Source organism: Paramisgurnus dabryanus, chromosome 8 (genome assembly GCF_030506205.2).
Source record: "Paramisgurnus dabryanus chromosome 8, PD_genome_1.1, whole genome shotgun sequence".
NCBI classification, from domain to species: domain Eukaryota; kingdom Metazoa; phylum Chordata; class Actinopteri; order Cypriniformes; family Cobitidae; genus Paramisgurnus; species Paramisgurnus dabryanus.
Window position 1 is genome coordinate 41,913,245 of NC_133344.1, and position 16,840 is coordinate 41,930,084.

The 16,840-nt window shown below is 39.3% G+C and overlaps 1 protein-coding gene and 1 long non-coding RNA gene across 2 annotated transcripts; both read right to left on the minus strand.

Moving 5' to 3' along the window:
* Window positions 1-3,575: 3,575 nt before the first annotated feature.
* LOC135720879 (olfactory receptor 4B13-like) lies at window positions 3,576-4,481 on the minus strand. Its single transcript, XM_065242994.2, has one exon. The coding sequence runs from the start codon at window positions 4,479-4,481 to the stop codon at window positions 3,576-3,578; it is 906 nt and encodes a 301-aa protein (XP_065099066.1).
* A 10,241-nt stretch (window positions 4,482-14,722) lies between these two features.
* Window positions 14,723-16,296, minus strand: LOC135770578 (uncharacterized). Its single transcript, XR_010542705.2, has 4 exons — window positions 16,163-16,296; window positions 16,002-16,078; window positions 15,749-15,851; window positions 14,723-15,667 (listed from the first exon to the last, which is right to left on the minus strand). It is a non-coding gene; the product is annotated as an uncharacterized lncRNA (long non-coding RNA).
* Between the last annotated feature and the right edge of the window lie 544 nt (window positions 16,297-16,840).

Genomic DNA, 16,840 nt, shown 5'->3' on the forward strand with positions numbered 1-16,840 from the left:
CCAAATTATCTTTTTCTTTGTTTAAATTCAATAATCCTTTTTAATCAGAAAATACTGACATTTATACTTATATAAATAAGTATTAAGAAATTATAATTATTTGTCTTGCTGCCGCTGACAGCCTCCTCTTTATTCCGGTTTTAGTGTTTGTGCATATCTTTCATTATTTCACACAAACACTGATTTACACGCATATGCATTCATACATAAATATTCAGCTGGAATTTAACGTTTGGCCAAATTATCTTTTTCTTTGTTTATATTCAATAAATCTTTTTAATCAAATAATACTGACATTTATACTTATTTAAGTAAGTATTAGAGATTATTAAAATTATTTATTTTTCTTGCTGCCGCTGACAGCCTCCTCTGGTTTCCGGTTTTAGTGTCAGGTAGTCTGCTGCCAGCGGCTGCCACTTCCTGCTAACAGCTAACGATTTTTCGCTGAACCCCCTCTCCATTTTTGGCCAGGTAGAAGAGATTTTTTTATCTCAATAGGATTGTTTCTGGTAAGATAAATGATAAATAAATAAAAAAAACCTGCAACAAACCCTGTGTAAAAACATTTTATTAAATTTAACCTATGTGTCACTACTTGTTGACATGGTTTAAAATGTTGCTACATTTTAGGAACAAGTCAGTGATTTAGGATAAAATAAGGTCGGATTTTAACAACCAACTCAGATATAAATAAAAAAAATCATCGGATGAAGAAATTTACTTTTATGCCTGCAAAACACTTTTTTTAAGGAAAAACAAATCTCAATTTAAAATTTAGGCAACAATTTAAAAGTTGAAAATTAAAATAAGAAATTTTCTTTACATTTCTTTACATTTGCCCACTCTCGATCAGTGAGTCCCCCACTACTCTGGTCATTTACATATGAAAGCTTCACTCAGGCCAAGGTGATAGGAAGCATGGGAATGTCAACCTCCAAGCCTATTCCACGTCAGTTTTTGGCAGTTCCCAACAATTATCTGTGCTGCCTGCACATTCCTGAATAGTCGTGAATAGTCGTTTACCTGAAACTTCTGTGGCAATTTACAGTGCTGTTAACTGCCGAAAATCACACTTTTCATGCAGTGAATATTTGGTACAGTAGCATTTGTTTGCAATTACAGAGGTCAAATGTTTCCTGTAGTTTTTCACCAGGTTTGCACACACTGCAGGGGGGATTTTGGCCCACTCCTCCACACAGATCTTCCTTGGAAACAGTGGTTCCAGCTCTTTTCATGTCATTGAACAGCTCCTCCCATGTAGTTCTGGGCTGATTTCTCACCTTTCTTAGAATCATTGAGACCCCACGAGGTGAGATCTTGCATGGAGCCCCAGTCCGAGGGAGATTGACAGTCATGTTTAGCTTCTTCCATTTTCTAATGATTGCTCCAACAGTGGACTTTTTTTACCAAGCTGCTTGGCAATTTCCCTGTAGCCCTTTCCAGCCTTGTGGACAAGGGCGTAGGAACCGGGGGGGGACACGTCCCCTCCAATATTGGAGACAGTCGCATTTGTCCCCCCAAAAAAATTATACTGTGGAGGAGAAAAATATTTGATTTTGAAATATTGAACTTGCATGCTTTTATTTTGAAAGCGCAACACAGTGTCTTATCACCGGCCCGCCCCGCCCCCTCAACAATTGGTGGGGTCTGAAGCTGGTGACAGGTCGTCAGAGGTTAAGATGAAAAGACAACAGCAGCTCAGTTTAAGTGATTTCTTTCTCATGGGAGAGAAGAAAGGAATGTATGTGAGTTGGTAATAATTTTGTACAGGAGGATAATTATATTTTCTGTCTAACGTTAGACCATGGATTAAAGTTCTCTGTCGCACGTTGGATTAACGTCAATTGCAATATTCTTAAATTCACTTTTCTTAAAGACGAGATGTATTCAAAGCCTGGAGTGGAGCCATAGCAAGTTCTTCTCTCTAACGTTACTATTAAATCACTTCGCTCAGGATCCACTCCAGGTTTTCTGACTGTGTTGAGATGAGGTAAAACTTTAAGCATGGACATACTTTTAATGCAGAAAGGCTCATATTGGAGGTCAATAAAGGTGTAAGAGACAAATGGAGATTCACATGGCTTAGCAAAATATGGAAGATTGGCAAGCCTTTTAGTTCGTGGGATAAAAAATCAAACAGGCAGCCGAGCCAGGTATGTGTCTTTGCACTTTATTTTGGGGGTAATTGACTTGTCCCATACATAATCACTCGCGTCCCGTTTTTTGACTGATACGCTAATCTAACCAGTGACTGAAACAGATTTGTTAAAGTTCATGTGGCGCCACAAGAAACGAGAGGTAGATGACATCAAAATCCTATGAGAGCGATTCAAGAAAACATACAGAGGAGACTGCTATGGAAATGCTCTCTCGGTACTTTGATGTCATCTGCCTGTCGGTTCAATGCAATGCTGTTCACAACACATGAGAATGATCACCTGTCATTCAATCACAGATCCCCTCAAAAGTACAATAAAGGGGATGATATAATACAATTTCATATTTTCTTTTTTTAAAGTGGGTTATTTAGCCGTTTCGCCTCAATCTTATATGCCTCAAAAGCATTTCCAACTTTGCTTGGACATTCTCGTGCGTGATTCACAGTCTGTAACTTACGTGTGTTTTAATTAACTTATTTGTTAAAGTATGATGTTGACTGGAAAGTACAGCTTACAGAATCTATGTAAGATGTTTGTTTTGGTTTTTTGTCACACGTAAATTAATATAATAAGAGGTTAACGTTTTTAACCACTTAGTACAGGAGTCACAAGTGTTTTGTTTAAAGGACTGTGTTAAAAGTAAAGCTGTAAATTAACAAACTATTAATAAACCTACCATATGTTTTAGAAATAAAAGTTATAAATTAGGAGATTAGCTATCATTTTGACAAATGGCTTAAATCAATACACTGTATATTCACACAAAACCATACCCGTATTGTTGCTGTAGCCCACCTTTTGTCCTGTATTTTATAGTGACAGTTGGCAACCTTATATATATGCCTCAGGAGACTTTTATTAATGGCAAAAAAATGCATCTCAAAATGCATCAGATTGATGGATTAAAATATGGAATTTTCAAAAATTTCTTGTGGGGGAGCATGCCCCCAGACCCCCCTAGAGGGGTAATATCCTTCTCACCATTTTCACCCCTGACTTATTTTCATGCCTTAATAAAGTATGTTGGTGAATGTTTTGCACTGCAGTTTCTTTTTAAGACATATTTCTGTTCAAGTCATTAACGGATCTGTCAGGTTTCCGAAATGTGTCCCCCCAATGTTAAACGTATTCCTACGCTCCTGGTTCTATCAACCTAGAAAATGTGAAAAAGATCAACCCAGTAACTTAGCTCAAACATACAAAGTGTCAATTTTAACATGTTATAATAAATTATATATATGGTATTTTGAGCTAAAACTTCAGATGTGTACTCTGGGGACACCAAATATTTATTTTACATCTTAAAAGTCTTGTGACATGGCCCCTTTAAAAGAGGGTCAAGTGAAACATTTGTTTTACAAGGTTTACAATCCAGTTAATCAATCCAGCTGTACCATTCTGTGTAACATTTTAATTTTATATAAGGTGAATAATTTTTTTGCGAATACCAGTGAAGTTTAAAGCATAAACAAGAGGGTTAAGGATTGGTGGTACAACAAGAAACTCCAATGAAAAAAATACTGACAGCCATGTTGGCATTTCTAAATTCACAAGCCGACTTAAAATGATTTCTGAAATAATGCCAACTGAGAAATTTACAAGAATCACTATGTGTGGAATACAAGTTTGATAAGCTTTGCTTCTGAACTGTGATGAGCTTCTTTGACAAATGATAAGAATTTTAACATAAGAATATAATATTAAGCACAGTGGGATAACTGCAGATATAATCAATACAAAGAAACCCCAAACATTACTAAGTAAACTGTTTGTACAAGAGAGTTTAACAAGTTCATAATTGTGACAGTAAACCTTCCATAGTTTGTTATCACACATTGTCAGTCTGGCAGTTAAAAGAACAGAGATACCCATAAAAAGCATTGAAATTATCCAGAATATAAAAATTAAAACAGTTAGTACCCTCAAAGTAATTATGTTATGGTAATGTAAAGGTTTACTGATAGCAACAAATCTGTCTAATGCCATTAACATTAATGTTGCAAACTCATTTGCTGTGTATGTGAAAATGGCAAAACTCTGGATCATGCATGCTTCAGGGGAGATCATGTTTGTATCAGACAGCAAGTCAGACAACACCCTTGGAAAAAAGGCAGCTGTACCATACACAGAGTTTATGGACAAACATAAAATCAGAATGTACATGGGCTGGTGTAATGTCCTTTCCAAACATATTGCAAGAAAAATAAGGACATTTAGGATTATGATCACACAGTATAAAACAAACCCCAAAGTGAACAAAACATATCTTCTATGCCCAAGATTTCCAAACAACATGAAGTAAAAATGTGTTTTATTTTCCATGATTAACCGCAGATTGTCTTATGCCACAGTTGCCCTGTAACGTGATCACTGGGGTCCTAAAGACTAAAACATAAAGGCAATTAAGGACATTTCACTTCTGAACAGGAACTAAAAAAAAAATAACAGAACAGTATGATTTCCTGTAAAGCTGATTTGAATTAATGTTACAAACAGTATACAAATAAAAATGACTAGAGGTTAGATGTTTAGTAATTTTACAAAAGTTATCAGCTAGGGATATCAACACTGTGTCATTGCCATACTGCTGGGATATAATGGCCTGCCATACTGCTGGGATATAATGGCCATTTAAGCATTTTTATTAAATAAACCAGTTACCTACTTGGTGCTCCTTCTGCGCTTTGGGTCACCAGTATATGCTTGGTTTTTATATCGTGTAACATGTCTCAGAAGACATGTCTGTAGCTCATTTTGCATGAAGAGCACAACCCTTTTTGTAATGTCATCAAAGCAAACTTTTGATGATGTCTTGTTGCTCATGTCTTTGTGTTTAGGGCCCAAACCTGCACTGTAGGTCCGAAGCCCTGTTGTGTTTCTTAGAATTTCTTCTTCTTTTTGAAAAGTTTTGGGTTTCTTAACATGCTCAAAAAGTATTGAAACTAGGCACAAAACATCAGAGTCATTGGTCATTAGTATATAAGGTAGTGTTGTAGTTCTCAAGACTGGTCTCGGTCTCAAGACCACTTTTTAAAGGTCTTGGTCTCGTCTTGGAATCGACCGCATTTTTACTTGGTCTCATCTCGGTCTCAGACAAAGAGGACTCAGAATTTTATTTTAAGACCGGTCAAAACCACAACTGATGGCACATAACAAATTTCTTTTTTTATCATTAATTTTATGCAGTTTATTCAGGTTTGGCATATGATGTTGGCATTGTTTAAGAATTGTTTCAGTTTCTCCCAATTACAGTTTTTCTAATTATATACTCAAGGTTTGGAAGGAGCTGATCAGTCAATGAACACGGCTGGCTCTTAATCAATAATCAATGAACACGGCTGGCTCTCAATCACTAATCAATGAACACGGCTGGCTCTCAATCACTTATCAAGTGAACACTCTCGCTCAATCAATGAACAAGGCTGGTTATCCATCACTAATCAACACAACAACTTAGTACCAGATTTATAAATAATCAAGACTCCTTACCCTTATTCTCTGGAATTATTGCAAGATGTCCAGACAACCAAACTCAGGCCAGGAAATGCACTGTACCGCGCAGGATCCTCCCGGGCTTTCCAACAGCGGTCGGGAGGTTTTACTCGAGCCCGAGGCCTCCCCACAGGCCAGGCGATCTTCCCGCACCGCTACACGAACCCCGAGGAAAAACAAGCGCTAGCAAGCCAGCCAGACAACGAACATGCTTCTGCTGTCGACAACGACTTCGCTCCTTCCACTGCCGCTCCCTTCTCCCGTTCAGGGTTGCGTTCAGCTGCAGCGCCGGCCTCATTTCTTTTTCCTTCTCGCATTTATCCCACTTTTGCCACAGGAGCCGACACGAGCATGAGGATGCCTCCGCTAACGAGTCAGGCCCCTGCACCCTCTATGACTTTTCCACCTGATATTTTCGCCCACGGATCGAACTAAAGTGTGAGGCTGCCTCCGCAGGCGGCTCCAGTGGCTTCTTTTGATTCTTTTTCCCAGACCAGTCAACCTTTCACGCTGGCTACCGCAGCACCAATGCCCATCCCAACCAATGCATTGGCCCTGGAACCTCCCCCTGTCATAAATTCCATCAGTCAGCAGATTCTAGCAGAAATTCAGGCAGCTGGCACCAAAAGCAGATCTTCATCCAACACCAGTGCCTCCTTATTCAACACTAATATTCCCATAAATCATCCACTCAAAGACCTTCTTAAAGCCTCTCTAGACACCATACTCCAAGCAGTTTCCCTGGGAACTCTAAAAACATATTTGACAGCTTGGAGAAGCTTCAAAGTTTTCCATCAATTACACCAGATTCCATTAGCCAACTTCTCTCTACTCACCATAACCTCAATTCATATCGTATCTGCATACAGTCACCTTCGAGTCAGCACAATCAAAGGATACATCAGTGGAATCCAATTTTTTCATAAACTAATACTAGGTTCACCCTCTACTGCCATCACTAATCCCCAGACCGCCATGCTCTTAAAAGGCATTGAAAAAACCCCACCCAATAGTCCAAATCCCAGGTTACCCATAACCATAGAAATCCTTTCAAAATGTCTAGCCACTCTCCGCAAAGGCTACTCCTCAGTATACACTGCCCGAACCCTAGATGCCATGTTTGTGTTAGCCTTTTTTGGTTTCCTCCGCTGTTCAGAATTCACCGCTTCAGCCACCTTTGACCCAAACCTACACCCAACCATCTCCGATCTAGCCATTATAGATGACGAAACCATCTCATTTTTTATCAAACACAGCAAGACAGATCAAATAAGAAAAGGACACCACATATACATTTTCAAAATTCAAACTTCAATCCAACCATACCAAATTCTCAATGCTTACACTTCCTACCGTTGCCACCAGATCAAATCCTCGTCCGACCCACTTTTTGGGGATGAATTCAACCGCCCAGTAACCCGCTTTTGGTTTCAGAAGCACCTTAAACAAGTTCTGCTAACATCCAGCCCCCCCCATGAATTTTCAAATCATTCCTTCCGCATTAGAGCAGCCACAACAGCTGCCCAAAACGGACTCCCAGATACAAACCCTAGGCCGCTGGTCTTCGGAAGCTTTCAAAAAATACACCAGGGCAGACCGTGCTTCCATCAAAGAAGCCCACCAAACACTCACAGCACTTCAAATGGACTCAAGATCACACATTTACCCATAAACCCATCATCACCCTCAATCCACTTCCCTGCCTCTGCCGAAGCCAGTACCGACAACTCAAGTCGACACTCCCACCAAATCTTACACAGCCCTACCGCATCATATTCCTTCTCAATTACAAATACTGTCACAGCGTGACCGTTCTTTCAGAAGTCCGAGCTTTTATTTTACTCTCTGCCACAGCAGATGCCTTTTTCAAGCCAATATCGCAGCAGCGACCGCCCCCACAGGGGCCTGTGCTTCTTTCACATGCTCTGCCAAGAAAACCTTCCCTTTCCAACTCATGCCAGTATCGCAGCAGCGACCACCCCCGCAGGTGCCTGTGCCTTTTCCTTGATCTGCCGCAGCAGACTTCTTTCAACCTCGAAGCCTGTATCGCAGCGCGACCGCCCCCGCAGGGGCCAGTGCTTCCTTCACATTTTCTGCCCAGCAGAATTTATGCATCTATCGCTGCCTAAGCAGTACTCCTCCCTCTGGAGTTTCTTCTTCCCCAACTACCTCATGTCTGACTCCTCCAGAGCATAGCCCCATCTCAGGGCACAAACTGCTTCCTTCGCTCCCCTGGAGTCCTACCTTGCTTCTTACAGCACTACCTCACCTGATACCTTAGAAACTCCCCGCTCATTTTCAGAGCACAATTTTCTCCTACCCCTACATATGATAGCAGACCTTTTTATCCGGCAATCTCGTAGGACATCGCCATCTGTCCTTTATTCAGGATCTTTTGATACTGATTAATTCTTCCCCATTTGGTTTCCTTTATGTTAACCTTGGGTCTTCCCTGGGCGTGTTATACCCTCACCCTGGGCCATGGTAGCTCCACGCTGTGTAGCTCTGGCTCTGAGTTTGTTTTCATTATTTTTGGAAATGCTTTTTCACTTATACCTCCCATTGGTAGGTCAAGTTCTCCAAGACCTCCCAGTGTTGGCTGGCATCCTATGCCATGCTTTTTCTGAGGAGGGATGAGACATTGTGTCCCTCATGCCACAACGCTGACCTCCTGCTGACCAGCTGGTCCTAGAACAGCACTAAAACTGAATGAATCGCCTACCGGCCTCCGTTTTATACCCGGATCTTTGGGTGGAGTCACTGTATTTAACTCTTTCGCCCCATTGATGAGATATCTCGTCAATCAAGAGAAAATGCTTCCCTGCCAATGACGAGTATTTCCGGCTTTCTGCAATACCGCTATTATCCACCAGCCCTTCCACAACTTTTTAAACCCAGAAGTATTGCCCTACGGCAAGCGGCATGTCCGTGTCTGTTTTAAAGATCACTCTGAATGGGATCTCTATGTGAAGTCCATCACAAAAATGGAATTATCAGAATTTTTTTCAGAAACCTACCTATATTCAAAAGCTGATGGTACAAAAGAACTACTGAAGGTAGGATGAAACGTTTTTTTTTTGTTTGAAAGCAGAGGGTCTGTTCTTTCATTTGGTACATAGTATGTTTATATATTTAAAGAACAAAATTTTCTGGAAGGCATTAAACTTTTGTGAAAATCATGAAAAACGCTGGCGCTGGCTGGCAACTTTTTTAAAAAATGCTGGCGGCGAAAGAGTTAAATTCCATTCATATTTAATTTGCCAATTTTAATTGGCCGTTTAAATTGAGAATCAGAGCGATTGGTCTCCCAAGGTAGAACCCCTAGTGTCACTTCATCGACAAAATGTCTCGTTCCCTCCCTCAGGGAATGGAGGTTACAATCGTAACCAAGACATTTTAAAAAGTCTTAAAGGTGCTCTAAGCGAATTGAAGCGTTTTAGACCATAAAATATTTTTTGTTACATACCGGAAACATCTCCTCACTATCTGCTTGCTGCCTGTCCGCTGATCAAACTGTAAAAAAACGCGATCTCTGTAGACAGCCCAGGCTTCACAAACGGCAATATCAACAAATGGCCAAACCTAGCAGCACAAAACAAAACAAAGTATTCCAGCCAATAAACGACAAGAAGGATTTGGGGGTGGGGGTTGGGCGCGTTCATGAAAGCACGGAAGGGAGGGGGAGGGGGAGGAGTTAGCTACGCTCTGTCTGTTTGAAAACAGTTCAAACATCAACAGGAAGTGACGTCGCACATTATTCGCTTAGAGCGCCTTTAAATACAAATTTCGGTTTTAAAGGCTTAAAAAAAATTTAGTAAGGGAGGTATTAAATTCCATATGTGACCAAGCGAGTGAAATGTCTCTGTCGTTTTCATGTATTTTTCGGATGCCATTTTATAACTGGCCAAGGTACCTTGGGGGCAGTATTTGTTCTGTGCGGGTGTCATCTGCATTCCGTAGCTCAAGAACTAGAAGGCCATTGGAGGAAGTGTAGTGGTTGCAGAGTGAGAGTTATGCAGGTAGCCTACGTGATGTGATCTCTGCAAAAAATATACAGTTGGGGACAATGGGTCAAACAGCCCTAGATTCCCACACGAAAGGCAAGAAAAACAAGCACTACTTTGCACATCAGTCGGGTAGTTTACCTATTCAAATGTTAACAATGCCATTACCCAGTGCTCAGCCAAGTAGGCCTACATCTGCTACTTGTAGGTCTTTTGCGTGTACCTTTACCTTCAGTAAGTTATCCAACACGGCCACGTTAAAAGCAGAAGTGTTCTAGATTTGGCATTGCTTTATATATGAAAAAGGAGCGGGTGCCATGGATAAACCAGGAAAACTTTGTCATCATGTTTGACAAAGCTTGAATAGAGCAACAAAGAGTAAAGAGTTGGACCTGCATTTCAGACACTGGATAACTTACCAGACTGGCACTCATTACATTCAATCCCGTTATCTTGGGTCCCAATTCATGGGCCATTCTACAGCAGAGGATTTGTTGGAACATTTTAAGATATGAAATTTCCCTACTAGCCTTTTACTAACCAAAATGCATAGACATAGTGTTTTTATATTATTTTCATGCTCCTTGTATAGAAAATAAAATCCTGCTGTAATCAAGCATTTTTCTTGCAATGAATTTGTGATGGTGGGTAAGTGTGACATCTAGTGGATGAAGGGAAAATAACACTTGCCCTGGAAGTAAGCCAGAAGTACCATATGCTGGAAATAAATAAAATGGTTTATAACAATTATACTTCTATTATAGGAATCTCAAGTCAATTTGACACAAAAGCATATCACATAGGCCAATATGTCTCTATAATCTATCTTAAAGCAATTCTCCTTTACTAACACATTGTAATATATTGTTATAAACAGAATCGGTGTGAACACATTAATAAAATAATAAAATATATTAATAAAATAAAAAAATTGATAAAATAACAGTGGTTATTGTTAATAAAGTTGGCTTTAGTTATATTGTATTTAAAAATTTTCGTGATTTCAGGAGTGTACCAAAGATCTTAAAGTGTCCATATTGTGAAAATCTATTGGGGTGTTCATTGGTGTCTCTGATGCTTCCACACGCATACAAACTTGGAAAAAAATCCATCCATGCTGTTTTGAGTGAGATACAGGTTTCTGAATGTCCTCTGCCTTGAGTCTCAGATTGCACCATTTCAAACTCAGCGCCGTTGTGACGTAACTAGCCCTGTCGTCACATTCCATTTGAATTTTACCACCCACCACCCACTCGCAGGTCTCCACCCACCAGAGCAGTCACTTCGCTGATATCCTCTATACTGTTATCATGTTTTACGGAAATAACACCACTATTTGGATATTATGGATTATATTCCCGCCTACTTAAAAAAAAACAAAGTTTTAACGCGTGTTTATAGGAACCTAAATTGTAATCTCATATACAGTGTGTTACGAAGCAAATAGTCCTCAGATTGTAGGCGATATTATACTATTACAAGACGTTCATGCAAAATCTGATGTAAACACCAGACTATGTATCTATATTTCACAGATTATACGCATTTGTGGAAAAAAATGGTCATTGGATGTATTTTATTGGACTTTCGTGGATTATTCCCACATTTGAAACAGACTGAATTCGATTTGCGATTGTTATATCAACACAAAAGGTAAGAAGTCACGTTATATTTTGCATGTTGTCATCTTCTGTCACAAAATACTACATTTATGATGCTAGAGCATTTGTATCTCAAAACAGAGATCATACATTGATGCTAATTTCAGATGAAACTGGAGAAGTGTAAATACATCTGGTTGATGAAACCACATCTTTCAGCGCATAACTCCTCCCAAACGTAAGCACGTCACCCAAAAGTTAGCCGTCAAAGAGTCAAACAAACAAAGACAACACGCTCGTTGCTTTATGGAGTGACGACAGAGGGAAAAAAAAGCTTTGTAGAATCAATAAAATAGTCTAATGACAAACTCAAATGATATTAAACAAAGAAATAAAACTTTAAGAGAGAGTTTTGTGAATGTTTTTCACGTCATGGACCTGCATTAAATCACTGTGCTGTCACTCTCCCGCTGCTCTGTACTGCGAGCTTCAGCTCATGCCGAGCAAGGAGACGCGCTTCCCCTGCCCAACATACAGTACAACATACAGTAAGTGCTGCCTATTGTTGCATAAACTTCATCTTAAGTTTTTTAAGGCGGAGTATTAAATAGTGTATTTGCATTTTGGGTGGGGGTAAAAGATCGGATTCATATCCGTTTTGCCTAGACACATTTATGTGGCCAAATGTAAATGGAACAGTTTTAACAAATCAGATAGCTATCCGATCAGAGAAAACACATGAAGTGACCAGATGTAAAAAGGCCCTATGTTAGCATTGTCCAGCGAAAACGAGTGTATTGTTGAGACTGCTACATCACAATTTACTCTGGAATCATTATGTGTCATGAGTTTCTTCTCCTGGAGTGTACTTATAAGTGATACTTTTTTGCTTTATTTGTCTGTTGGCAACATAAACCGTTAATAATAATATATAAAAATAACACAGTATGGTCTGTACTGCTCACGATACCACTGAGTACGCACACATGACGGTAGTAGTGGGGTGTGATCAAAGGAGCAGCAGCTCATAAATATGTAATGACCACCTCAAAACAGCACAATCTGAAATGCCCTGAAACAGAGGCTACTAGAAATGGGTAACAATCTTTTCCTACAAGCTATTTCAAGCAAACAACTTTTGAAACATGTTTCATGGAACTCATAAACCTATTTAATTTGTGGAAAAGCAGTCATAAGATGGGCACTTGAACTTGAGGAGCATGATCTCTGTTAATTGGAAATTTGTAAACCTCCTACAGCAGGAGAATGGCCCACAATTTAGGGGGTTCAACTCATAATTATTAGAAATTGTGGTCTACATACCCTCCATAAGGCTTTCAAGAGTGGATTTGAGGTGTGGCAAACACAGAAAGTGCTTAAATCTCTTAAAGCAGCACCAAACCAGCATTAGCACCAGCATCCCATGCTGGTCATACCAGCAAGACCAGCATATGTTGTGTTTTGGTGCTGGTATGCTGGTGACCACCAGCTAAACCAGCATAGACCACCATAATTCCAATACTGGTTTGATGCTGTTTTTTTTTCAGCAGGGCTTGTATTTCTCACGCTAAGAAGTAGAAGATTAATCGTCTTGCTATATATAATTAATGGACAAAGCGCAGGCATACGCAGGACAGTTCTGTCGAGTTCAGCTGCTTTCAGTTTTTTAAGTGTGCTTAACTTTACACTGCGCCATCAGCGACAGAGTACCGCAAGAAATCATGCGGAGGAGGCTAATTTCAAATCGCTCTTGCGTTACTCTGATGTCATCCACTTGTGTACGCCTCGTGAAGTCGTACAGACCTATTAATTTATCCTACAAGCCTACATTTTTTTGTTCTTCAGTACATTAATATTAAATATGCTAAAATTTAAAAATGTATTTAGGTAACACTTGTAATACATTTGAACCCATATTTGTATGAAAGTTTATTTCAAGTGGTCAGTATTGCCAGGTTTGCGGTTTTCCCGCACAATTGGGCTATTTTGAAAATACAGTTGCGCGAAAATGTTTATCTGTAAACTTATAACATGAACGTTCTTCATTTAATATGTGCATTAATCCCCTAAGCGATACCTGTCAACCAAAGGACCGCTGCAACATCAGGAAGTCAGTGAGGGAGGGGTGTGTTTTGCTCTTAATATCACTTCAGAAACAAGAAATTACCTCACGTAAGAAGTTACGTCTATACTGAGAGGATATTTACAGACCATGTGAACCCATCTATGTATGATCTTTTTAAGTTAAAAAAATAAAAAAATAAAGAGGTAGTATGTTTAAAGGGCAGAGTTCATATTCTGTCTCAAAATGGCACGGTTGGGTACAATTAGATGTTCTTAAGATAATCTTAAGAAGTACTAAAGTATATTTTTTGTATATTTAGAACAGAATAGTGTGTGAAAATAGAGCACTTTAAGTGCATTAAGAAAATTTTCATCTGGAAAGTACATTAAAAGTAATGAAAGAGTTTATTTTACAGACTTTTGTTGTAATCCCGCAGTTTTCAACTGTGATTGGACAAATGTAAAAATTGGGCTAGTTTTCATTCCTTTTGGGCGGGTTTTAAGTTGTCATTGGAATGGAAATTTTTCTTGGACCTGGCAACCCTGTAAGTGGTATACATTTTGTAATATGAGATAGTATGTTAAATGCATTTCAGTTCATATTCATGACATCGCAAAATAACACGATAAGGACACCTATGTTTTTAAGATGATCTTAAGTACAATAAAAAATTTGCCTTCTGCATTTTTGTTTTGCTTTTCTTAGAACCGTGACACCTGAACCAATGTAGGAACCGAACCGTGACTTCTGTGTACCGTTTCACCTCTACTACACAATCATGTGAAAGACCGCTGACTTGACAGTTGTCCAAAAGACGACCATTGACATTTTGCACAAGGAGGGCAAGAAACAAAAGGTCTTTGCAAAAGAGGCTGGCTGTTGACAGAGCTATTTAACATACTGATAGCTGAGGGATTCTCTTAATTTTGCAAACAGCCATTTTGTACCTGCGGCCTGATGAAAGAGGCTGAAATTCACAGTATCCCAGATAGCAAAAGATAGCAATGAGTCGGCGGACCACCGGCGGTGCTCTGGAGGCAGTAGAAGCGTCATAAGGGCGTAATCGCAAACACGTCTGACGGCGGCCCGCCAGCGGCAGCCGCCTGTCTACCGCCTTCAATCCGCGGCTGGCCCGCCGGCCAACCGCCGTTCGGCCGCATTTATATTGAAGGCGGCTCTTTTGCAGCCCGTCGGAGGCAAACGCTATTTTCAAGCGTTTTGCCGCCGCTTATTGTTTATATATATAAATAATATTTGTATAGGCTAATTCTAGCATGCAGTTTATCAAAAATAATGATTGATCAAACCAGACAAATTCTCATTTGGATTTTTTATTCCACATTTCAAAGTACAGTAACAGTCATTGAACCAAGATGTGTAATAGCACTGAAATATAAATAACTGAAAAATAAAAAAAAGTACTAAAAAACATGCAGGTTTCCAAATAAATTCTAGTTTAAAAAAACATTACAAGCAAATTAGAACATATCATTTACAACAATTGTTAATAATTTAGAGGTCAGCTCTGGGATGAAAAGAATTTGGCTACCAGTAAACATAAAATTAAGTAATGAGGATATTTGGTACCAAAGAATGTGCAGCATACCAAATAAATCATCATTTCTAACAATAAATTATTACCACTTATCCTAGAGTAAAGCTCTGGACTAGAATAGACTATTATAATGGCACTGCTGACCTGGAACACAATATTTTCACTTTGCTGCAATAAGATCTGTATATTGTGAATTAAAAATGAACGAATACTTGATTGATCCTCAAGGGGAAATTCAAGGTTCCAGTAGCTTATAACACCACACACCAACATAAACAGAATGATAAAAAAAACAAATCCACATGACTAAAAAAACCCAGTAAAAGACACTAAAGATATAAAAACAAAGATCCACATGAATGTAATGTATAAGCATGAGGCGCTTATAATCAGTACTTTATCTTGTGCACCTGTATAAAGGACAAACATCCTCGCCATTCCATATCTATCCGAGGAGCTGCCCTTAAGGCAGGGTCACAGGGAATTTGAAAAATAAAAGAATAGTAATTTTCTAAGTGAAGTGTGGATTGGTTGAGTGTAGTGTGACACTTCAGGATTCTTTAGGGTTCTTGATGTTACTGACTGCAGGATGAAGAAAGGTTTCCAGTTGTCAGCGATGCTGGGGTGTCAGTAGTCAGCCTCGGTTTAAGGGGTCATCTGTGGGTCGCTCTCAGCTGTGTACTGCCTTTTTCCGCCTTTACGGTCAGATGCTCCTTTCAGGTAACACGTAACATTAACCTGGACAGCCCAATCAGTGGCATCCTGGGTTTCAGGGTTCTTCCGGATGACTCCTGTAGAAAATACAGAACTGTCATTCCATTTGAATAACATAAGGCCATACACATCTACTTAAATATAAAAATCTAACTTACTTTGAACAATGGTCTTCAGAAACAGGTCTCTAAAACATGCTTGATTCCCTACACCAGTCCAGGTTGTATTAATGGAAAGGTGATTAGAGAAGATACTCTAAAGCTGAAAATTAAAAAAAAGTGTTACAAAATACATTTCTCTGAATTTTCTCATACATAAATGAGAGACAGGCTGTGGATTCAGACTGTATATGCAGTATACAAACTTAATTTTACTTTTTAGATTACCCTACGGCAAAATTAGCACACTTACAAATTGTTCCTGGAGCTTTTTATCCTGCCTCAAAGTGTTGTCAAGCAACGCCAAAAGTGAGTCGCTGTCATCCGAAGCTACAAAATGAAAGGCATATGGTAATATTGGACCTACATCACAGACAAAAAAAGTAAAATTTAAGAAAGAGTGCATGTTCTCACCTGCTCGTTCACTACGTTCCCTCAGGGCTTGCTTCTTCTCCCTCACACTGCAAAAAATTATTGACTTACATAGGTTTTTTTGTCTTGTTTTCTAATATAAATATCTAAAAATTCTCAAATTGAGATACATTGACTTGGTAAGCAAGTGGCTTAAGATATTAAGTCTTGTTTATTAAAATAAATGATAAAAAGAGTTTTATAATCAAGAGTTTTTCTTTTTACTTAAAACAAGTCAAAATATCTGCCAATGCAGTAAGAAAACTTAAATTAAGTTGATCAAGTTGAAACTGGAATTAAGTTTATTTTTCTTACTGCACAGGCAAATATTTTGACTTGTTTTAAGTAAACAAAAACGTCTCGGTTACATATGTAACCCTCGTTCCCTGAAGGAAGGGAACGGAGACGTCACGTCGTGACCGACGAATTGGGAACCGCTTCGCGGGTGACCTATCTGCTTCGAGAAACCTTTAAAACGCCAATGAACTTGGCATGCAGATAATTGCATCTGCCGGCGCCGCCCCGCCGCACAGGTATTTAATGAGCGGCAGGTGCAGTTATCAAATCAGCTATTTTTTGCTGAGAAAGCTGGACAGAAGGAAAGGGTCCGGCCGATATCAGCAGTGGAACAGCAAACTGTGGCGACGGGACGTGACGTCTCCGTTCCCTTCCTTCAGGGAA